This window comes from Chrysemys picta, chromosome 3, assembly GCF_011386835.1.
Source record: "Chrysemys picta bellii isolate R12L10 chromosome 3, ASM1138683v2, whole genome shotgun sequence".
Taxonomy (NCBI): Eukaryota; Metazoa; Chordata; order Testudines; family Emydidae; genus Chrysemys; species Chrysemys picta.
In genome coordinates this window covers 76,947,724-76,971,186 of record NC_088793.1, presented here as the reverse complement: position 1 = coordinate 76,971,186, position 23,463 = coordinate 76,947,724, and the positions used below count along the sequence as shown (strand labels likewise).

At 40.2% G+C, this 23,463-nt stretch overlaps 1 protein-coding gene across 1 annotated transcript; it reads left to right on the top strand.

Moving 5' to 3' along the window:
* Positions 1 to 1,451: 1,451 nt before the first annotated feature.
* CCNC (cyclin C) lies at positions 1,452 to 22,670 on the top strand. Its single transcript, XM_005287716.4, has 12 exons — positions 1,452 to 1,669; positions 3,447 to 3,553; positions 7,223 to 7,307; positions 7,547 to 7,616; positions 9,142 to 9,193; positions 11,447 to 11,502; positions 14,716 to 14,751; positions 16,825 to 16,916; positions 18,748 to 18,815; positions 19,215 to 19,294; positions 20,136 to 20,254; positions 20,968 to 22,670. The coding sequence occupies exons 1-12, from the start codon at positions 1,638 to 1,640 to the stop codon at positions 21,020 to 21,022; spliced, it is 852 nt and encodes a 283-aa protein (XP_005287773.1). The 5' UTR covers positions 1,452 to 1,637; the 3' UTR covers positions 21,023 to 22,670.
* The last annotated feature ends 793 nt before the right edge of the window (positions 22,671 to 23,463 follow it).

The window sequence follows — 23,463 nt, the reverse complement described above, 5'->3', positions numbered from 1 at the left end:
AGACATTTGTCTTTGTCCCGATATCGGGGACAGCTCACCGCACGCACCTGAAGTCCTGGGGCTGGTGGCACTTCCTGGTGGGGCAGCTCCTGGCGCCCGCCCGCCGGCAGGAGCCTGCAGTGCAGCCCCTAGGCACAGAGGCGGAGGGGGTCTCCGCGTGCTGCACCGGCTCCCTCCTGCCCAATCAGAGCTGCGGGGCGGGGCTTGCAGGTGCCAGCAGCGGGCAGAGAGCCCTCCGCCCCAACCCTAGGAGCCAGAGGGACCTGCTGGATGCTTCCTGGGAGCCGCCCCAGGTAAGCACCGCCGTGACTCCCCACCTTGCCCCCCAGCAGGTCCCTCTGGCTCTTAGGGTCAGGGTGCGGGGTAAGGGGCTCTCTGTGCGCTGCCTGCTCCTGCAAGCCCTGCTCCATGGTTCCGGCAGCTCCCATTGGTGCTTTTCCCGGCCAATGGGAACCAGGGAGCTCGTGCTTGTGGCGGGCGTAGCACATGGAGACCCCTCGGCCGCCCCTGATCCTAGGAGCCAGAGGGACCTGCCATATCCTTCCCAGGAGCAGCCGCCCCAGGTAGGCATTGCTGGGACCCCCCACCCCAGGCAAGTCCCTCTGGCTCTTAGGGTGTGTGGGGGGTACAGGGCTCTGCGGGCTGCTCCCACCTGCAAGTCCTGCTCCGCGGCTCTGGCAGCTCCCATTGGCACTTTTCCCAGCCAACGGGAGCGACGGAGCTCCCACTTGTGGTGGGCACGTGGAGAGTCTGGAGACCCCCCTTGCCGCTCTGACCTTAGGAGCCAGAGACCTCCCAGCAGGGCTGGTGAGTGCGGCCAGGGAAGGGGGAAGGGTGTGATGGCGTGAGTGCCTGGGAGGTGTGTGGCGGGCGCTGAGCAGTGGGGGAGGTTTGTGTGTTTTGGGATGCTGGGCAGTGGGGGAGATCTGTGTGTGTCAGGGCACTGGGGGTCTGTATGGGGCATTATTTAGTTGTGGTGGTGGGGCTGTAGGGAAGGGCACAGGGAGGGAGGAGAACTCTGTGTGTGGGGTTCTGTGTGGGAGGCTGGGCAGCTGTGGCTCTCTTCCCCCCCGCTCGCCCTGTGTCCTGATATTTCACTCTTGTGGTCTGGTCACACTATCTCGAGGTCCCTTCCAGTCCTACGATTCCATTCGGATGGCTACAGGGAATATTTTCCTTAGCCCATCTATGTCTGCTCTCAGACATCAGTGGGATACAAAGTGCAGCAGAGAGCAGGGAAAAGCCGCTGTCCCCGGTGCAAGGTGCTGCCCCAGCACGCAGCGCTCCACAGGCACCCCCGAGCCCGCCCAGCTGTGTGCACAAGGGTTCCTGGGGGTACATTTTTGCACCCAGCGCACCCGGCCTGGCCCTCGCCAGCAGCCCAGCCGCAGCAGCCTGACCCAGACGCGCCCCCGGCCAGCCCAGCTCTCGCTTCCCCCGCCCGGCGGCGCGGTGGTTTCCAGGCGGAACCCGCCTGCGCGGGAACTGGCGCGCTCGGCAGTGTGCGCTGCCGGTCGGCGGAGCGAGGACACCACCGGGCTCCTGCCGCCGCCGCCTCCTTCTTCCTCCTGCTGCCGGGCTGAGCGGCGGGGTCCTCGGCAGCGTGACACAAAGCGATCGGCTCCGGTGTCCTCTTCATGGCAGGGAACTTCTGGCAGAGCTCGCACTAGTGAGTGGCCCCCGCCCGGCCCGGGCTGCCTGGGGAGGAGGGGTGGCGCTGGGGCTCAGTGCTGGGGGGTGATGTGTGCAGGGGCTTGGGCAAGGCTGAGCGCAGCTGTCCGTGTGGTCAGGGTGCATCTGGGAGAGTTGGGCTTGGGCTCGGGGTTGTGGAGACACAACAGTGTGACCTCGGGCTTTTAAATCCACCCAGACGCTCTTTAACCCGGTCCTTTGCCCAGTCACTTCAGTTTGCTCCTGACTGCCCCCCCCCCTGTTTCCACCGCATTATTTTTTTAAAGTGAAGGCCATAGAAAACTTATTAAACTTGTGTGGAAAGATGTAAGGTGGGGGTGGGGGAGCGCTTTACTCGATTTGGACAATGCCAATAATTTATGAATAATAATTAAAATACCTGTTCGTTCCTCCCCCTCCCCCCCCCCCCGGTTTTTGACACATCCAAATTGTGGGCCAGAGAATGTGTTCTGGAAGACTGAATTTTTTTTTAAACAGACAAAACAAAATTAAAAAATAAGAACATTTTCCAAGCAGTTGAGAAGGAAATCTAGAGCATGAAATTAAGACTGGTGACCGAAGGAAGAATAGTGTGATGGGAGGAAAATATCTTTTAGCAAAATCAGGGATGTGACCATATAAAATAGGGTTCATAAGGGACTTATGATAGATGATTCATTGCTAATTAAAATGACTCAAATGGAAATATTTATAAACAAAAATAAACATGTTTTAGTAGCTAGAGCATATTGGTATCTAAATATTTAAAACAGCTGATCAGTTTCTCTGGCCTAGTAGCAATTTTCATGACACCTGCAGTTTAGCCATTTCCTTTCTCTTCTATTTTGTTCCTTGCTCACTTGGCTACCCTGATTATAATAATGGGGAATGTTCATGTACACGCAAACTATTTACCAGTAAATCCCCAACTTTCCATCCCATTCCAGTGTATGTATACATAGGTGAACTTTTCATATTTATACATAGGATAAGCATGCAAAACTCATGACTGGACAAGCTCAAGAAGTATGATTATACGTAGGAAGTGGAAGTGGTTCAGTTAGACTCACACAGGTTAAGCATATGTGCAAATATTTGTATGAAGCATTTGAGTAATCCCAATTGAAGTAGTCAGATTAAAAATGTTCGCAACTAATTAAAAAAGGTAATCGTAGCATCAGTCAGTGGAAGGCCAATGTTTTAAACATTTTTTTTAAGCAGTTGTATATTGGGGTTGCAGAAGAAAAGTCACAAATGCTCCAGGAATGGCTGTGTAAATACTCCCTTCATGTCTAATAATAATCTGCACCAAGGAGAAAGAGAGAGAGGAATTGAAAAGCCTTTCCTGGAAGGAAAGGCCCCTTGAACTAAATATGTAAGGTAGCCAAGAAGAACTGATAGAGTATCTCATTATTATACAAGAATGAAGACTGCAGATCAGTCTAGATTTGAGTATACCGAATTTTAAAAAGCATATTTGATAAAAATATAGAATAAAACATCTGATAAATTGTCAGTTATTCATTTTTATAAACATTTCAGCAACAATATTAAAAGAAATCCTCTTACTTTTTGTGAGTATTTTTCTAAAAGCCTGACTTTAATGACCCTAATGAATATTAATTTCACAAGCGTGCCTCTAGTATTGCAAGACTTTATTAAAGGGAACTGTCACCCTTTTTGGTCCCCAAATGTAATCTGCAATCTAGTTGTGCTAGAGACACTATATAATGTTTGTGCATAGTTTTTAAAAATTGCTTTTCCCCCCCGCCTAGTTTACAATGGATTTTGGATAAACAGGATTTGTTGAAGGAACGCCAAAAGGACTTGAAATTTCTGACAGAAGAAGAATATTGGAAACTGCAGATATTCTTTACTAATGGTAAAATGGTTTTATTTTTAGCTTAGCTGTTTAACCCATACTGTATTTACCATGTCTGAATTCACGTTTCAGTTGCTTAGAATATCTCATTAACATCTTATATACATTCTGTCAATCTGTTTAACATGTAACTTTAAGTAATCTTTTATATATTATTCAGATTAGCTGTATTCTTAGTTGTATAAGGGGTTTGTATAAGATAAACTAGCTGCATATGTATTTCTCAGTTATGTTATGAAATTTCAATAGGCTTCCTCCTTATTTTCAGGAGGTTTCTGTAAAGACAAAAGGAGGGAGGGCAAAAAAAAGAAGTAAATTTATATGTAGAGGTTTAAAGGTTAGAATGTGGAGTTATTTGGGGCTTGATCCTGCAAGGTGCTGAACACTCTGGTCCTGACATTTAGGCACCGGAATAGTCCTGCTGGAGCAATGAGATACCTTTAAAAATCTGAGTAATGTAGGTGTTGCTGTACTCAGCACTGCAATGCTTAAGTCTCATTTTTAGAAGTGATTTAGGGCACATCCACACTGCAGAAAAAAAAAATGTAGCAGTGAGTCTCAGACCCGAGTCAACCGATTTGGGCTTGTGCTATGGGGCTGACAGTAGCAGTGTCGATATTCCCGCTCAGGTTGGAGCCCGGGCTCTGAGATCCACCCCGTCACCAAGTCAGTTGACCCAGGCTCTGAGGCTTGCTGCTGCAGAGTTCCCCCCCCACTCCCAGCATTAATGTACCCTAAGTCACTTTTGAAAATGAAACTAGGCTCCTAAATCAGTTAGGCATTGCAATGCTGAGCACAGCAATGCCTAAATAGCTTTAAAAATCTGCGCTTAAGTGCTTTGTGTCATAAGGATCGAAACATTTAAGTATCTTGCAGGACCAAACCCTAAGGGAGAAAAGACTCTTAAACTAGCACTTTGTGCAAAGAGCGATTTAAATACTCTCTCGAAACCATCCTGTAAAGTAGGTGACGTAGTATTTTCTCAGTTGTCTGGGAGGAGAAACCGAGGCAGAAAGGTTAGTGACTTTTTTGAGGGCACTTACAGAGTTCACTCTAGTTTGCCATCCCCCACTTCTATGCTCAGATGCATTTCTCTTTGGCATAGCTATTCTTATTTACAATTACCAAGTTTAAAGTACTCTGCAAAATCTGATCACAAATAATTAGGCTGTATTAACACTTATATATAGTACAAAATAACTGAGTGAGTACTCGTGTTTATCTAATGGATTAACTATCCTAAAGTTCCTTGAGGACAAAGTAAAATAATATTCTGATTTTGTAATGCAACAAGATTTGAAAGGATACTGATAAATTAACAATCACATATTTCCTTATTTATGTTACTCAGATTACTTTAGATTTATGAACACTAAAATATTTTAAAAATCTAACTTTTTCCATTGATGTTGCTTTTAGTTCTTCACTCCTCTTGGACAAAGAAAACAGCAGACTAGTTAGTTTAATGTTCTGGTGAAGATTACCAGCTGATTAAATGAATGACACAGTCACTTGTTTTGTTACATACTTTTTAAGTTAGGTTTTTTTAATCAGCTCTTACCATTGTCCAAAGAAGGACGTTTGTGACCACTCTCATTTGTAAGATTGTGGATGTTTACTAGAATTTATGCTCCCCTTGGAGTAGACTAGTTTCCTTTTCTGGTTTTCATGCACTAGCACAAAAGCTATGTTTGGGTTACAAGCTATTAAGAAAAATATTTCAACTTTAAACAGAAATGTTTTCATTTTTAAATCAAGTTTTTGAAATGGTTGTGAAAATACTTGTTAGTATTAGATTTTTGTGAAACACTGGAGCTAAACAACCTAATAATTTTATTTAAAATACTTCATTTGAAAGCTTCCATTTATAAGGTCTCTTTAGGCACTTATCAGTTAACTTTTTATTTATTTATTTATTTATGGAGATATCCCATCTCCTAGAACTGGAAGGGACCTTGAAAGGTCATTGAGTCCAGCCCCCTGCCTTCACTAGCAGGACCAAGTACTGATTTTTGCCCCAGATCCCTAAGTGGCCCCCTCAAGGATTGAACTCACAACCCTGGGTTTAGCAGGCCAATGCTCAAACCACTGAGCTATCCTTCCCCTTTTTTCCTTTTTTAAATCTCACTTGATTTCTCTCTCTGGTCACAGATGGCCCAACCATTCCCTCCTGCAGAAAAACCGCATGGGAAGGGAAAATGAACTTGTAAAATTCTGTGTGGTTTACTGTGTGGGTTTTTCTGATGCATCATCCCCAGTGTGAGGACAGCAGCATATAGTCAGATCAGGGGACACAATACTGTAATTGTGCAAATGTCCCAAGATTCATTGGGAAGCTTGTGGATATTGAGGCATTTGTGCAGAGACATTTCATGTTGCAGCTTGGCCCCTTCCCTGGCAGCATTGCTTATTTATGAGTCTTGATGCCATTGGCAGCCTGGCCTTAGCTGTGCAGTATGCGGGCTCTCTCCCTGAAGGGGTGAGGAGGTCACAAGTCAGAGATAAGGACTTAGTCTTGCTTCGAGTAATGTTAACACATGACATAATTTTTTTCTCTGGAAAATCTGCTGGGTGGCCAAGGAATAAGGCTATTAAGAGTGACTTTCTCTCAGGTTCATCCCACCTCCAGCCAGCCATGCCCCCAGTAACTTCACATGACTCAACTGGGAGGCGTTTGTGTCCTTGAATGTGGGGAGAGAGCTTCTGTTGTCTGTGGGAGACAGCGGACAATGGTGCATGAGCAAACTAGACAATTACAAGTGCTTATATGGTTCTAATACAGTGTAAGATTCTGGCAATTTTTAATAATTTAAACTGCTTGCTTTCCCCATCTAATATACCACTGTCTGGTTTTTGTTGTACATACTTAAAATATATTATGTGTAAACTAAATGACATAACTTGAGACCTCTGTATAAAAGGCACGATACTGATATGGCATTGCCATGCTCAAACTAACAGCAGAGGGGGAAATACAGGAAAAATAGCATGTAACAAAATGTAATGTTTCATTCCATCATTCTCTAATCCCACCTCTGCTCTGTATCCCAGACTGATGCATCTAATGTGCTTGGCACCTTTCCTTTGCCTGGGAGGCCAAATGAGTTACCTGCACAGCTGACACCAGGGCTGCTTCTTGGCCAACTGGCAGAGAACACTTGTGATGGAGCAGCTGACTACTTCCTCTGGTCTCCCACCCCCTTTCCCTAGATTAAACATGTCACTTCTCCAACACCTGCTGCCTCTGCCAAATCCAGTGACCATGTTTATGTTGGCAGCTTTATTCAATTTACAATGTGTTTAAAAGTCATAGGTTTTAATTTAAAACATTTGAATTTAAAACATTTTAGACTGTAAAGTGGACACCCACATTTTACCCAGTGGAGGGCTGTGTAGTATGTGGTCAGCTTCCCAAGGGACATGCATAATTTGTACATAATGGAGCAAATAGTCATCCTCATCTTTAAGAAAAGGTCCAGGCCACATACACCACTGGCTGCAGCATGCATCCACTGCTATCAAAATGATGAATTAAAAATGATGGCTGTCTGACCACACTTTAGAACGCTTTCAATTCAGTTTCTCCCATGGGCCCCACACAGAGTGCCCAATAAATGGTACCAAATCATATTAAAACGCAACTTAAATATTTTGTTCATTTTTTTTAAGTCATCCAGGCTTTAGGTGAACATCTTAAATTAAGACAACAAGTTATTGCCACTGCTACAGTCTACTTCAAGAGATTCTATGCCAGGTAGGACTGTTTACTATGATGGTACAAGAATAAAGCGTTTGTTAGGCAGATTTTGATAGCCCTTTAAAAGTGCAATAATAAAATAAAAATACCATTTTTATTTGTGAATGGTGTAAAGCTTTTATGTTGATAATGTTAACTTAAACAGTTTTTACTTTTCCAAAGGAAGTGTGATGCTCTTGATAGATTAATCTTTCTACATGTGTAAAATGACATATAATTTTGTTATAACATTTCAGATATTCCCTAAAAAGTATAGATCCAGTATTAATGGCTCCTACGTGTGTGTTTTTGGCATCCAAAGTAGAGGTATGATGTATTATAATTTTCTAATGTAAAAGTATATGATATATCGGGGAGATGAAACATTTAGGGTTCTTAAGGTATTTTTTGTTGTTTCCATGATTTGGGGGTTCAGACCTATTTTTCTATGGATTTCAATATTGCTTTAGCATCAGAGAGAAAAGACCCAATAGCTGCTATTAAGTAGTACTTCACCTTTCACAATGTTGCCTGAGTTACTGACCTGTCTTCTCAACCCTAAAGGATCTTGGAGACTTTGACAGAGTGTTTAGATGATATTTTAATGTAGTTATTTATATATCTTAAATTGTGCTGCTGTTCCGTAAAATCTCCATTTTTATGTGGTTCAGTTTTGTCTTTTATGTCTAGAAACTGGTTAAAAGTTTACTCCAATTTTCAAATATAACTGATATATACAGTGAAAAACAGAGTGGAATGGGAAGGGATCTTCAAAATTTACCACACTTGCTTTTTTAATTTCAAAAGTGTGCATAGTTGGATGGCAAAGGATATTGGTAAGGAGGAACAAATCTTTCCAGCTGAAGCTCACTGACTTGAGTATGGCTAGGGTCAGCAATGCCTGAGATTTGTTATAATCTAGAGGCTGTCCATGGCCCTGTGTGAAATAAAATGGCCTGAGGTAATTCTTTGATAGGTGTCCGCACCACCAGAAAACATACCTGCAACTGACAGGTTTGTACTGTGTCCATACAAGGGAATTTTACACACACACAAAATCTGCTGATGTTACAACTGGTTCAGCTGAACCCTTGTTAGCACTAGTGGAAGTTTTGGTGTAGATGAAGCTTTGGCAGCATCCTGTGTGTGTGCAATTTCTTTTTATCATTGTGGTAATTTAATCTGCTGAAAATGGCAGACAGAAATAATAGATACACAGTTTTAATTTACACAGTATTGAAAACACTGAGTGCCACCAAAGCCTTGTCTATACTTGGACTCCCACTGGTGTTAAGAGGGCAGCTGAACTGGTGTTCGCACTGGTGGGAATTTTTCTGTAAAATTACCTGATGTAAATAAGGCCCTGTCTTCTCGGCTAATACTGCCAACAATAATGCATGGAGACTGAGCTACCCTTGAAACATTAGCAGTGGCTTTCTAGAACAGGGTTTCCTCTCAAACAAGATTGAGATATATTGGTAGTGGGATGTTGGAGCTTGCAGTATGACTGCCTATTCTGTATGGGTACTGTAAATAAATTCAGTTTTGGGAATCTGACATTTCTGAGTATTAAATGTTTGTTTCTATTAATTTTTAATGAGAACGTGGAGTAATTAAATGAAAAAGTAACCTCTGTCGTGGTGTAGCTTTACTTACATAATTAACTCATTCTGATCACCTAAACAGAAATTTCATAGGGAAGAAAATATTTAGTTAAAATACAATGTAAAAAAAAAAAACCTCTAGGAAGAAAGCCCAGTGCTTTTAAACTGATTAAATAGTGTGATCAAATGATATTTCAGCTAGTTCAATACTAACTGGGTCACCTCATTTACCGCTCTTCTTTGCTCAGGAATTTGGTGTGGTCTCAAACACAAGGTTGATTTCTGCTGCTACTTCTGTATGTAAGTGTAAATGATGTATTTTTTATACTATATTAAGGAGGCTATTTTCAGGGGAGAGATGTTCACTTTGTTAAGAAATAGTTTCTTATCAAATCATGAGGGATTTTTAACCTTGCTGCATAAGGGCAATTCATTTACATCATCTGTGCTTTTAGGGGAAAAGACACCTGTTTTAAGTGTGTATGTGGAAGAAAAGGTCCTTTCTGTGTACCATGCTACACTGGTATCAATTCTGGTGGGAACCTATCAGTCAAATCACAACTGAAAATAAGGCGCCATGATGATTATCCTAAATAAAGAAACCCTGAAAATCAGCTCTAGATTTCAATTCAAGCAACGGTGTAAATCAGAACTGTTGGGCCTTATTTGTCCTTTTTATCATGATTAGCTTTCGTAGAACTACTGCTCTGTTTGAGATTTTGTTTTCATTTTAAAAATAAAAGATCTTCAGATTAGAATCCTAAAGTTTGTAGAATCCTATATTTTGACATTTGGAAAAAGACTAAGGTTGTATATGATATGATCTTGTAAGTACTGACTTAAGTTAATGGGAAAAATATTTATGTAGAATTCTGTGACTAGAAATACATCAGTACTGCAGTTAGTAGTAGGTTTGCCATTTTACATTAAAATCTTATCAAGAATGCAGATTTGTGTGATAACTTTGTGCATCAATGAGGAAAGCAGATATGTATTGGATAAACCTACAGGAGTCTAAATTTGATGTTAGTTTGCAGGAATCTTGCTTTTTTTAGAAATTCCCCTGCATCAGAATCCCATAGAGAAATGTCCTCTGTAGTGCTCTAAAAACAGAATACTCCACTGCACTTGGGAGCACACATTGAGTGTGAGGACAATGCACAGGTGGCTTTTTTTTTAACACCACTTTTGTATGTCTGTCTTCTGCCTGTGCCTCTGTTAGCAAAGCTTCTTCAGCAGCACAGGTTCAGCTGGTTGGTAGAGGACTTTGGAGAGGAGGGGGAAAAAGAATGAGTGGAAGAAATAGGAGATGCATAAAAGGAAATTAACAAAAAGGAAGACCTGCTAGTTAATTGAGGCAGTTTGGTCCTTTGCATGTTGCGCAGTGGCTAGAAGCACCGAGGAGGCAGTGTACACTTCTCCTTGGGGAGAAGGCACCTTAAATTGATCTCTAGCAACCTCTTCACTCTACCCCTGCAGTTGAGTGCAGGAAGAGCTCAATGGAGAGGTGGCTCCAGCATGCTTTGAAAATCATATCTTTTCCCCACAACTCTTCCAAAAAATTGAGATTCTTTTACCCCGACTTGCCTGAAAAAGTGTGGTGAGGAGACCTTTTCTGCTCAACTTCAGAGTCAATTAAAGAGCCATGATGAAAGGACTGTCCACTGATGGTGAACCGTAGTCTTGCTTCTGTTTGACACAGAGCAGTAAAATTGACCTGCAACCGAGTCTATTCCTAAAACTTGGCTTGGTCAAGCTATAGTCTCCTCCACTTCTAATGCTGTTTTCCTTTGAGGTAGTAGTATACACAGGGTTCTCTTTTTAAAATTATTATAGAATTGTATTGTTTACATTATTTTTTGGCTTCTTTGCATTGTATGTTGTTTCTGGTGTAAATTAAAAACCAGTAAATGAAGTTGTAGTAGTTTTCTGAATAAATAGTCCACATAATCATTGAGCAGTTCATTATTGTTTTTAATCTATCGAACAACTCAAAATTAAAATTACTCTCTTAATTTGAAATAACTAAAATTTCCATCTAGTGGCGTGATCCTGCAGACAAAATTCATATAAAAGCATATGGAATATGCATACATACCTAAGGACTTCAGGTTCAATCCTTTAGTTGTTCAGAGGGCTAGATCCTCCTCCCATTGATGTCAATGGTGTAGTGACTTCAGCCAGAATCAAGCCCTAAATTACTCTCTCTCAGTATTACAGGGAACACTGTCTGCTCAGAAAATGTTAAATGTTGTCCATTGTGTCCAGAGGGGGAGCTTCTAAAATAGCTTTAAAAATGCATGATCTGACAGAACTGACAGTCTTTATTCAAATAATACTTCACCTTTCAGGAATTAAACAACTGAGTTATACAATTGAGTTAATTCTCCTTTTCCAAGTAGGATTGTTCTTTATGTGTAGCAGTAGATGGTTAGCGGTCAAATAAGAGGGTTTGAGGCTCTACATACTGATGAACTAATAGAAATAAGTAAAGAAGAATATTTGATTTAATTTTGTCATTATTTTTAATATATCTATCTCTTTTTACTACAGTGAAAACTAGGTTTTCTTATGCCTTTCCGAAGGAGTTTCCTTATAGGATGAATCATGTAAGTATGATATAACTTTAACAAATAAATACATAGACAAGCATGTGTGAGCAGGAATAAATTGTATGTTCTTCTTCGAGTGCTTGCTCATGTCCATTCAACTTAGGTGTGTGTGCTTGCCACATGCACTGGTGCTGGAAGTTTTTCCCTCAGCAGTATCCGGATACTGCTGAGGGAAAAACTTCCAGCACTGGTTCATGTGGCGAGCACACACACCTAAGTTGAAAGGGCATGAGCAACACATCTTGAAGAACACCAGTTATGGAAAAGGTAACTGTCTTTTCTTACAGGTGGAACAGCTCTGTATCATTAATAGGGTTCTACCAAATTCAAGGCCATGAAAAGCGCGTCACAGACCGTGAAATCTGGTCTTTTGTGTGTTTTTACCCTCTACTATACAGGTTTCATGGGAAAGACCAGCATTTCTCAAATTGGGGGTCCTGACCCAAAGGGGCATTGCAGGGGGGGTCGCAAGGTTATTTTAGGGAGGTTGTGGTATTGCCACCCTTACTTCTGCACTGCCTTCAGAACTGGGTGGCCAGAGAGTGGCAGTTGTTGACTGGGTGCCCAGCTCTGAAGGCGGCGCCCTCACCCCAGCAGCAGCGCAGAAGTCAGGGTGGCAATACCATACCATGCCACCTTTACTTCTGCTCTGCTTCCTTCAGAGCTGGGTGGCCAGAGAGTGGTGGCTGCTTACTGTGGGCGCAGTTCTGCAGGCAGCAGTGCAGAAGTAAGGATGGCACTACCATACCACAACTTCTGCGCTGCTGCTGGTGGTGGCTCTGCCTTCAGAGCTGGGCTCTCACCGAACAGCCATCGCTCTCCAGCTGCCCAGCTCTGAAGGCAGCGCTGCCGCCAGCAGCAATGCAGAAATAGGGGTAGCGGTACCGCAACCCTCCCCCTCCCCCACAATAGCCTTTCCTCCCCCCTCCCCCCCTTCAACTCCTTTTTGGGTCAGGACCCCAACAATTGCAACACTGTGAAATTTCAGATTTCAATAGCTGAAATCATTAAATTTAAATTTTTTTAAATCCTATGACCGTGAAATTGACCAAAATGGACCATGAATTTGGTAGGACCTTAGTCATTAATTTAGTGACCTGACTTGTGCCATTCTGGCTCTGCATGAATATTTAGCTCCTTTGCCTTTTTATTTAATTCATATGGCTACAACACTGTGACTGTTTTATAAATTTAATACATTGTACTATTTTGTAATAAGAGGCAATTAAATCTCAATTTGGGGCCCAACTGAACAAAAATTGCACCAGGCAATTCTTTGGAAACAAGTTTTTTTTCAAGTCTTCCATGGAAAAATAAGTCTTCTTCTTTGCTAAACAATTTCTCAGCAATATAGTTTCACTGTTATTTCAAAGTATTCACAATTAACTTTGGATTGGTTGTAGGGAAATTTTCTTTGGGTAACCCACATCCAGTTTCTTTATGAAAGAGTTACTTGTTGTATCACCTACTTTCCTTAAATTAGTAGAAAGAAATATTATAAAGGGAATAGAGAAATAAAGTGGGACTGAATAAAATAGCAGTAATTATACAGCAGTTGGTTACCAAGTACACTGCTCCAGGGTAGATCAATTCCAGTTCCTGGGATACTCAGCAGGCCTACACATGGGAACAGTTGGCTCATGTTAAGGGTTTTTTTATTTTTGTCCCCGATATTTAATCTGTAGTAAAAATCTGTCCATTTTTCTACAACTCTTATTTAGAGTTAAGAAATTTCCAAGTGTTTTGAAGGCAAGATCTTTGGTAATGCAGCCTCACAATGATGAGGGGATTGGTGCAGATTTTATTAATGCAATATATTTTTTTCAAATTTACTTCCTTTTAGCTTGTACTATTATATTCCCAAAGGCCAAGCATGTCTCCATACACTCTTGGTAACTGTGATATATAATAAGATACTACTAAATTCTAATCTCAATATATTTTTTTCATTTTCATTTGTACGGTTCTCCAAAAGAGCTGGCCAGCCCAATTTTATTAAATTAAATTAAATTAATGGAGATATCCCATCTCCTAGAACTGGAAGGGACCTTGAAAGGTCATCGAGTCCAGCTCCCTGCCTTCACTAGCAGGACCAAGTACTGATTTTGCCCCAGATCCCTAAGTGGCCCCCTCAAGGATTTAATTCTTCTTTAAATCTTGATATAGATCCCTGGGGCAATGCTGTGCTGCTATTTTAGGGTGAAACTCAAAGCCACATAAAAGTATAATATTGAACAGCACTGCTATTCTGGTTCTTGTTGATTCAGCATTCAGTTTATAGAATTGTATGATACATCAAGGTGTGGTTACATGGAACCGATACCACAGGAAACTTCAGCATACCCAATCTCTTAGTAGATACCTCTGAAATTACTTATTGGTAATGAAATATGTGATTGGAGGCTGGTAACTGAAATTCCTACTCGCCACATAATTGTATTAGAAATGTTAAATGTCTTCTAGTTTAGTGTAACACAGTTAATGCCATCATTGTAGTTCATAGACTTTCTTAATATAAAGGAAAATATTGCTTGCTTTAACTGAACAAATGCAGTCTAGTCCCCTTCTTGTGGTGCTAAACCATCATCCTGAGTCTTGAATATGAGATATCTTGTCTTGATGTCTATAATTTGACAGAATATTTTAGTAACATTTTATACTCTAATATCCTATGCATCTGTCAATATGCCAGATATCCCTTCCATTTCATTTAAGTCTTTGCTGTAACAGTAGAGAAACTAAACCTACAAAGGCGCAAATGCCCTCAACTGTTTTTAACCTCCAATGAAGTTGGGGGCACTCAACCCCTTGAAAGATCCGGCCCCACATGAACAAAGCAGCATAAGTACTGTAAATGAAATAGTCTACAGAACATATTCATATAACAGTTAAATGAAAATACTTATGAACATAGCAGTGACAGAAAAAAAACTGTCCTTTGAAGTGGAGTGGTTATTAAAATGACGAGACAGTTGACTGACTAAAGATGTTTTCTGTTGAGCTATTTCTTAATTGGTTTGTAGTATTTCTGTAAAAGAAATTTTGGAATTGGTGAAAGCTCTTGGGAATGATTGGGGTTTCTTGTGCAATTTGTAGTATATGGAAATGCTTATATGTAGAAAAACGTATTGGTCTGGATACTGATTAACCCTTTACTCTCTTTCCTGTTATGAGAAAATTGTTGCTTAATTATATTTTAATTCTTTGCAGATATTAGAATGTGAATTCTATCTTTTAGAATTAATGGTAGGTGTCTTTCTTTCTCTTACTACCACATTAGTTTATTTTTACCTAGCAAGAATGTTCTGGATTCTGCACATACGAAATAATATGTATGGAGCTGCCATTTGTTTTTTCAACCTGAGTTTCATTGTTGAGGTTCTTATTGTCCCCTTTTCTCAATTAACTTGTGTTTTCGAATATATGGAGGTTAGCGACCCCCTGTATTTAGGTTGCCTACCATTTTGCACTGTAAAGATTCTAGTGATCATTTTTGAAAAACTCGAATACAGTACTTCCATTATGTGCAGAAGGACTCTGAAATTTAACAGGCTGAAGACCATAGGGTCAAAAATGGAGATGTATCTTTTGTACCAAGAAATTCTGTTCAGGTTTGGCAGAGAGAAACTTTTGAAAGTCACTATTTTCCTTTCAGCGAAACTTTGGCAGCATGCCAAAATAATAACTGAATGTGAACATTCAAATTCTCACAGTTCAAATCTGAAGATAAAATCATTAATATTTGTGAAGCATTCAGATATTAGAATGATTAGTGCTCTAGAAAATACTACAAGGAAATTAATAATTCTGTATTCATTGCAGGGGTTGGATGGTGTCCTTTTAAGACAGGGCCACACGTTGATAATGAAGATAAAAATAAATATCGAACATCTGCCTCATTCCCTGAACATTGTCCATCTTGTGCACTGAATGAGGCAGAGGTCCTGTGGAACAGTACAATCATGTAGTTAAATATTTAGCGTTCAAATAGTATGTGATCATGTAACTAGAGACTGTAGTATGATGCAGTGCAGGAGGCCGAATTAAGGTTGCAAGGGGAACCTAAAATCTGACATTTCCTAACTTTTGAATGCCTAACTCTACAACCTAAATAATGTTATTTTAACATAGGTTTTTAAATATGTAATTGTATACATTTGTAATGTTGCCACTACCTGTATCCAGTACTATAAAGCACTTAAATGTACCAAATACAGGTGTGCAGTTCTTGGAATTGCCCAAATACTAAATAATTTATTTAGTGTCTACATCTTCAGAGCATCACACCAATATTTAGTTAACTTGACTCTTTGTTAGGGTTGTTGTTGGGATTATCTTAATCTTTATAGTGGAGGAAGTGAAACGGAGGCAGGGAGGTTAAGTGACTTGTCCCAGGCTGCAGAGGGAGTCAGCTCAGATAACTAGACTACACTTCACATAACTAGTACCAGAAAGAGGAGCCTTTTTAAATGCATGATAAGGATATAAAACATAAGTTAATTTTTGTAAATATGAAAGAACAAATAGTTGAAGGTACTGCAGCAACGAAATGTCCCAAATTCCCTGTATTTGACTTTCGGTGTTTTGTAAAAGGAGTAATATTTCTTTTGTTGAGAAAGGTGTTTTGAATATCGGTGTCCTGTGCTGTGCTTAGGAACAGTCTCTGATCTTGAGAATTAATCAGACATCAATTGCAACTGACTTTATTTACAGAAAGTTACTTTTTGTGACAATTAACATTTCCCCCCTGAAACAATGTACAGGTAATATTTGATTTCAGCTTTGTGTGTAGCGCACATTCACTGACACAGCCCTCCAGGGTTGCATTCCTATAACTAACTATTGTTGGGAGGCGAGGGGGGTCTTTGTTCTTCCTTGTACACTCCAACCTTAAGAGTAAGGAAGAAAATTCAGAGCTGTGTAGACTTTTAAAACCAGTGTCAGTTATTCTGGCAAGCTTCTCATGTATGGTATTATTTAGTGACAGACTGTTTTCTGGCAGCGTTTTGAATTTTCAGTTGGGAATTACGGGTTTGTAGGCAAATAAGGTTTCAGTGTGCTGCAGATGTGGCACTTTGCCTCTCTAAGGGAAAAGAAAAGGACATTGACAGACTGGCAATCAGTCTATATAATGGTATTTTAGGAGAGTGCTTCCCTCATTATCCCAGAATTAGGGTGTCATGATGCTAAAATATATGAAACTAAAAGGGAAAATAAAGGAAAAAAACCCTGATCGTTAAATCAACATTTATAATGCAAACTGATGACCGTGTATTCTCTATTATAATTATAATTTGATTTTTTTAAACTTGTTTCTAGGATTGCTGTTTGATAGTGTATCATCCTTATAGACCTTTGCTCCAATATGTGCAGGATATGGGCCAAGAAGACATGCTGCTACCCCTCGCATGGTAATGAAGACAAAGGTTAATACTAGTGCATCCTTTCAGTAGGAAAGCTAACTTGAAAAAATAAGAAACTTCAGAGATGGTCAAGTACAAGTTGGTTTGGCCAGGTCTAAACACAAAGTGGCAGCAATTTATTGATGTAAATGTGTCTACATAGGGGCTGACAATGGTGTAAATATTCTGTTTTTAAACTGATTTTAAATTTGTGTGTAGACCAGAACTAGTAGCACAGTGCCTGCCCTGCTAAATAATGAACATTGAATAGAGATGCTCTTTCCCTGCTAATGTGAGAGCTTTTTGTTGTACCTTGTCATAGTAAAAAGAAGAACAGGAGTACTTGTGGCACCTTAGAGACTAACAAATTTATTAGAGCATAAGCTTTCGTGGACTACAGCCCATGCATATGCATCCGAAGAAGTGGGCTGTAGTCCACGAAAGCTTATGCTCTAATAAATTTGTTAGTCTCTAAGGTGCCACAAGTACTCCTGTTCTTCTTTTTGCGGATACAGACTAACACGGCTGCTACTCTGAAACTTGTCATAGTAGAACATCAGAAGTAGTATACAGTTGATCTGTTCTTTTAGATCAGTGATTTTCAAACTTTTTAGGCTGCGTACCCCTTTCCAAATAATGTCGTCTACACAAAATGCCCCCATCTGAGATACACACATAGAATCTGCCTATGTGTGGGTGGGTGGGTCACGGGCAGAAATCTGGAATGGCACTCCATTTAGCAATAGCTTCTAGAGGATTTCCAACTGAGGTGTGTGCACACACCCCCCTCCCCCCCCCCCCCCCCCACACACACACAGAGGCCTGGAGGAACATTCAGGGGGTGAGTAATGATGCCAGGTGGCTTGGGCCAGCCCTGTGCGGTGGGGCTCGGGGAGGGAATGCCACCTCCACCCCTGCCTCACCTCAGCAGGCCACCCACCTGTCTGGGTTGGGGGGGGGATGCACCTAAAAATGGTAACTCAAAAGCGGGGCTCAACTCCTTGCAACCTCCCCCTGCCCCAGACAGGCTGGGTGGCCCGCTGAGATGAGTCAGGGGTGGAGGTGGCACTCCCTCCTCAAGCCCATCCATGAGGCGCTGGCCCAAGTCGCCTGGTGTTGCCACTCGCCCTCCCCGAGAACTTTCCTCAGTGTCCCCCATTAGGGGTACGATCCCCATAGTTTGAAAACTTCCGTATTAAATAAAATGCATTGTGCACCATTACAGGATTTTTCTCGCATACCCCCTGATGAGAGCTTGCGTACCCCTAGAGATATGCATACCCCAGTTTGAAAACCACTGTTTAGATTAACAAAGCTTTGTTTTTAAAATAAAAATATGCAATAAAAAATGTAGCCTATGCCACTCTGGACTGTCTAGTAGAAGCCAAGAGCTCCTGAATTATAACTTAAACTCAGACATGGACTCCCTCTGTAGCTTTTTTGCCCTTGTTTCCTCCTCCATAAAATGAGGATTATAATGCTTCACAGGAGAGCTGTGAGGATTGGTTGATGTTAACAATTTTATGATGAATCTTCAAAACACTTTGCAAAGCAACGTTTTATTAGGAAGCAAAATATTCTTCTAAGTAGTGCTTAGAAGCAAACCATTACTGTGGTCACCTGGGAATGAATCAAAAGATTCAAGATGAGAAGTGTGTGTACATGGATACAGATATTCATGATTTCCCCCACCTTTATTTCTGAGTGCCTTAATGTAAAAAAAAAAAAAAAAAAAAAAAGTCCTCCTAACTTTTAAAATAAAAACGGATGGTAACTTCTGAAGTAAAATGAGAATAAAGGTGAACAACAGGGTGTTTATCTACTACTTTTGTTTGCACAGGAGGATAGTGAATGACACATATAGAACTGATCTTTGTCTACTGTACCCTCCCTTCATGATAGCCCTAGGTAGGTAACAAGTTCAACTATTTCACTGTATCTGAATGGTTCCATGAATGGGCATTTCTTAGCAAATCCACTGTATTAAAGGATGTTGATTTGTTACCCCCACCATCTCGTTCAATTAGCACATCAGATGTTATTGACCGTGCAGTCATATGGCTTGAAACTCTAGCAAGAAACCGGAAAGCTTGATTCTGAGCTTAATCCTTGAAAACTATGACTATTCTACAACACTTCCAAGACAGTGGTAAAGGGAGGCAGAAACACTCATAATTATAAAGAAGGAAATAATAGTAGAAAACGTATTCTGAAAATTATTTTCATTTACAAACATCTGTTCTTGTTACAATAAACAAACTAATCTTTGTTCAGTAGACATGTCTCTACACTTATTTTACTTTGCAGCTTGCCTACATGTGGCCTGTGTTGTCCAGCAGAAGGATGCAAGGCAGTGGTTTGCTGAGTTGTCTGTTGATATGGAGAAGGTATTTTTTTTTTCTTTCTTGATACATACTGACCAGAAAGATATGTCATTAATATTATAAATTGATATTTTGCATGCCTATCATTTAGATCAGGGATCGGCAACCTTTGGCACACGGTCCGCCAGGGTAAGCCCCCTGGCGGGCCGGGCTGGTATCTTTACCTGCCGCGTCCGCAGGTTCGGCCGATCGCGGCTCCCACTGGCTGCGGTTTGACGCTCCAGGCCAATGGGGGCTGTGGGAAGTGGTGGCCAGCACATCCCTCCGCCTGCGCCGCTTCCCGCAGCCTCCATTGGCCTGGAGCGGTAAACCATGGGGGAGGAGGAGGATGCTACTCCTGGTTACCAGCTGCTAAATAGCCTTAAAAGAAGCTAAAAATACATTCCTAATACTATTTTTCCATGTAACAGGTAGGATGTTCAGTTTTTGATGGGGAGAAAAAAACGTGGTTTGCGTAATTCTTAATGGGAGGCAAAGTGGCCCAAGAGAGACTTTCTGTTTGCAGTATCATAGAAATGCAGGGCTGGAAGGGATCTCGAGACATCAAGTCCTGCCCTCTGTGCCTGAGGCAGGACCAAGTGAATCTAGACCATCTCTGACAAGTGTTATGATGTAATTTACCTTAAGGGAAAGCTTTAGAACCCCTGAGCTAGACCAAGATGCTCTCAGCTATCTGTGGAAATAGTTAAGATTGCTAAATTGTTGAGACTGATGTGAAAGCCACTCTGATATAGAGAAAGCATCATACTTACATTTTGGTTGGTTGGTGGCTTCACATTTGTATGGGTAGTGATGAACACAGAACCACTACAGTATCTGATCTCAAATCTCTCTTTCTAATTAGATTTTGGAAATAATCAGGGTCATTCTAAAACTGTACGAACAGTGGAAGAACTTTGATGAGAGGAAAGAAATGGCTACTATTCTTAGTAAGATGCCTAAACCGAAACCACCTCCAAACAGGTACTATAATGTTTTTAATTTTCTTTTTTCATACCACTTCATATATTGTACAAATGTCTTAAACTAGACACTTCCTCTTAAAACACAAGTGAATATTTCATTCGGGCATAGTAAATATATTTACAGTGCAGATCTTTCCATGATAGACTCACTCCTATTTATTAGTTTGGGAGCCACGAAGAAGAGTTGCTTCTGGTTGATAAGAGAGTAGTTTTAAACATTAAAAAAATGTTAGATGTTCTCATTAAATTTATTTAAAAATGGTGAATTTTTAATTTAAAAAAAATGTGCTCGTGTAGGTACTGTGATTAGGTGTTGTATAAATTGACAATCTGCACATGCAAATCAAAACTAAGGTGCAAATATGTGAGCTTAATTATGGTAACTGCAGAGGTAAATTGGTTGCGCAATTGGACACAGTGTTTTTGCATGTGCAGTTTTGAAAATCAGGTCCTTCAAGTGCTGGTTGTTTTGCATGCTTTCTAGTGGAATTAATTTATGTAGACCTAGTTATCAAAACAGTGAGTTTTTAATTGCATAGAGTTGGGAGAGGCAAAAAAAAATGCTCTGAATTTTGTGTCTAAAGATTCTTCATTTCAAGAGGCTTTTAGTGCTTCATCTTCTAGTGCACAATAGTTCTTCCTTTCTTAAAAGCTAGCAATGTAATTAATATACATTTTGTATCTGAAATATGTATTTCTCCCTCCAAACAGTGAAGGAGAACAGGGTCCAAATGGAAGTCAGAATTCCAGCTATAACCAGTCTTAAGACATTCCAAAGAACTTTATTATGGACCACTTTGGATCAAGACATATTGGGAACTTAATTGTGTTCATGAAATGGACAGAAGGTTTTAATAATGTCTTTGACAAAGAACTTGAAGAATAAATGGCTTGTTTCTATCAAGCATGTTGAAAGCTTTTTCTTTAAAACTGCATGAACCCCTGTAACACTGGAACAACCGTATTAGCAAGATTTCTCAATGTAAGGCATTCAAAAGTTTTGAACAGAGCTTCAAAAGATTCACACATCCACTTCAGTATTAACAGCTGAATACTGTTTTGTTTGTTTGCTTTCAGAAAAATGTAGATTGTCATTAAAGTGAAGATTATTTTTTAAACTACAGTATCGAAGCTTGTTGATTGTAACCATATTAATAACCCTGTGTCTTTTATCATTTTGTTTGTTACTGAAGGAGGACAGTGTATAAATCTTGTCATTTACCTAGTTTGTTTTATAGCTAAGGAATATTATAAAAAAAACAACAACTAATCTTTCAGCAACAAAGGCTGCAAAAACCTGTAAAAAATGTTGAGTTTCAATGAAAACAGTGCAGGAAAGAAATTAAGTTCCTCTTCTGGACTGAAGTGATGCTGTTTTACTCAGTACATGTAGCTTGGATATTTTTCCACAAAACCTAGTAGCCCAGCTTACCAGAAAAGTGCAATATGTATAGTGGACATTTGAAAAGAACCTCAATTTTCTTCACCCTTTCACATATTAGGAATTTTTAAAAGTTTATAAATTATTTGCAAGTACTATACTGTGCAATCCTCAAATGTTTTAGAAGCACATAGCAATATTATCCAGATATGATTATCTTTTTTATTGTGGATTTTTTGGTACAAAAAGTTATATACTGTTAGTCTGCCTTCATGTTATGAATTTGATATTTTGTAGAAGTTTACTGAAAGGAACAAGCTTCATCTTGGCTGTTTTAAAATGTGTCTACGAGTAGCTCTTAAGAATTACTGCAATGGGATTCTTTTGTTACCTACTTCCTGGACAAAACAAGTTTCCTTTAACCCACCAGTTGTAGCCTACATTCCTGAGTCATGCAGAACCTCCCACACAAGTCAGGATTTGGCCCTGAAGATTTTAATGTTTTGTCCCCCTTGCCTAACAACTTGTGTACTATTTAATTCTCAACTGAAAATGCTGATTTGCTCACAAATAAAAGCTGAATGATAAAAACTGAAGTCCAATAGCTTTTGTCCAATCTAATTTTTTTCCAAAGCATAGTAACACATTACACAGGTCTAAAATATAGACAATAAGTGCTTGAAAAACCTAGCCAGATGGACCTTGTTAATTCTAAAACTTGACCATTTAAAAACCACCTTACTTTTTTGTAGTCTTCTACTGGACTCTCATTCAATGAAGTGCAACCAAAACGTGGTTTTGTATGCAATCAATGAGGCTACTTGCACTTATAAAACATTTAATGCAAATTAAAACCTGCTTTATAGTAAGAAAACAGGCATTTTAGCCTTATATTAAATTAGTTTTGTTGGTAAAGACAGTTGGTCCTCCTACTCCTGGAAAGTGGCTTGTTGGTTTTATCCCTTGAAACTTAAACAGTGTATTGTTTGTAATGTGGATATGATGAGTAGGATTAAATCAATGTAAAGGACAATGATTGTGCGTAGTTCTTAACACTGATTATTCCTGAACTAAAGCTTGATTGAAGTAGTATTCCTCAGTAGTAGCTGTACTAGCAAAATAAGTATTTTACACAATCTACAGTTTTAATACAATGTTTTAGACTAGAAAGTTAACCATTTGTTTTCAAAACTTCTTGCTTCTGCATGTAAATATGTTTTCATGATTGTAGTGGTGAAAGTATTTTTTCCATGTAGTTCTAAAGAGTTCACTGATTGCATTAGACAAGTATCACTTCTCTGGTCCTCAGAGCTAAAATGCCATTACACTGGTGCAGCAGATACAAGAAAATGGTGACTAGAGAATCCCCACCGGAAGGCGAGATTGGGGGGCAGGAGGAGAAACAGTTTAACAGGTTATAGACCTAAAATAGTTCTGACTTAAGATACTGTAGACTGACCTCTAAAAAGAACTGTGTCTACACACACACACTGGTTTCTGGTACCCTTTAGTAGGATGTCTACACCTTTTAATTAGATTTTTTTAAAGTACTTGTCCCTCCTCATTTGTACAACATTTAAGATACACATAAAAACACCCCAATTGTCCCTCTAAGGTAAATCTATGTTAACACCCTTAATAAAAACCTGCAAGAGAGAGAACTTTTAAGTGTGTCCTTTTCACCAACAAATCAAGGTTCTGTCAAAACAACTTGGGTGGAGAGGTGGAAGAGTTCGATTGTTGGAAAGTGCCCTTCCAAAGCACCCTCTTGCTTTAAAAGGAGGGGATGGCTAGCTTAGTGCTTCTGTGAGTCCCACCTTTGGGGG

Excerpts from the sequence above, each read along its gene's own strand:
- CCNC (XM_005287716.4), top strand. The coding sequence starts at position 1,638 with ATGGCAGGGAACTTCTGGCAGAGCTCGCACTA. Across the intron at positions 3,554-7,222 it reads GCAGATATTCTTTACTAATG|TCATCCAGGCTTTAGGTGAA; the intron begins GTAAAATGGTTT and ends ATTTTTTTTAAG. Across the intron at positions 20,255-20,967 it reads CCGAAACCACCTCCAAACAG|TGAAGGAGAACAGGGTCCAA; the intron begins GTACTATAATGT and ends CCCTCCAAACAG.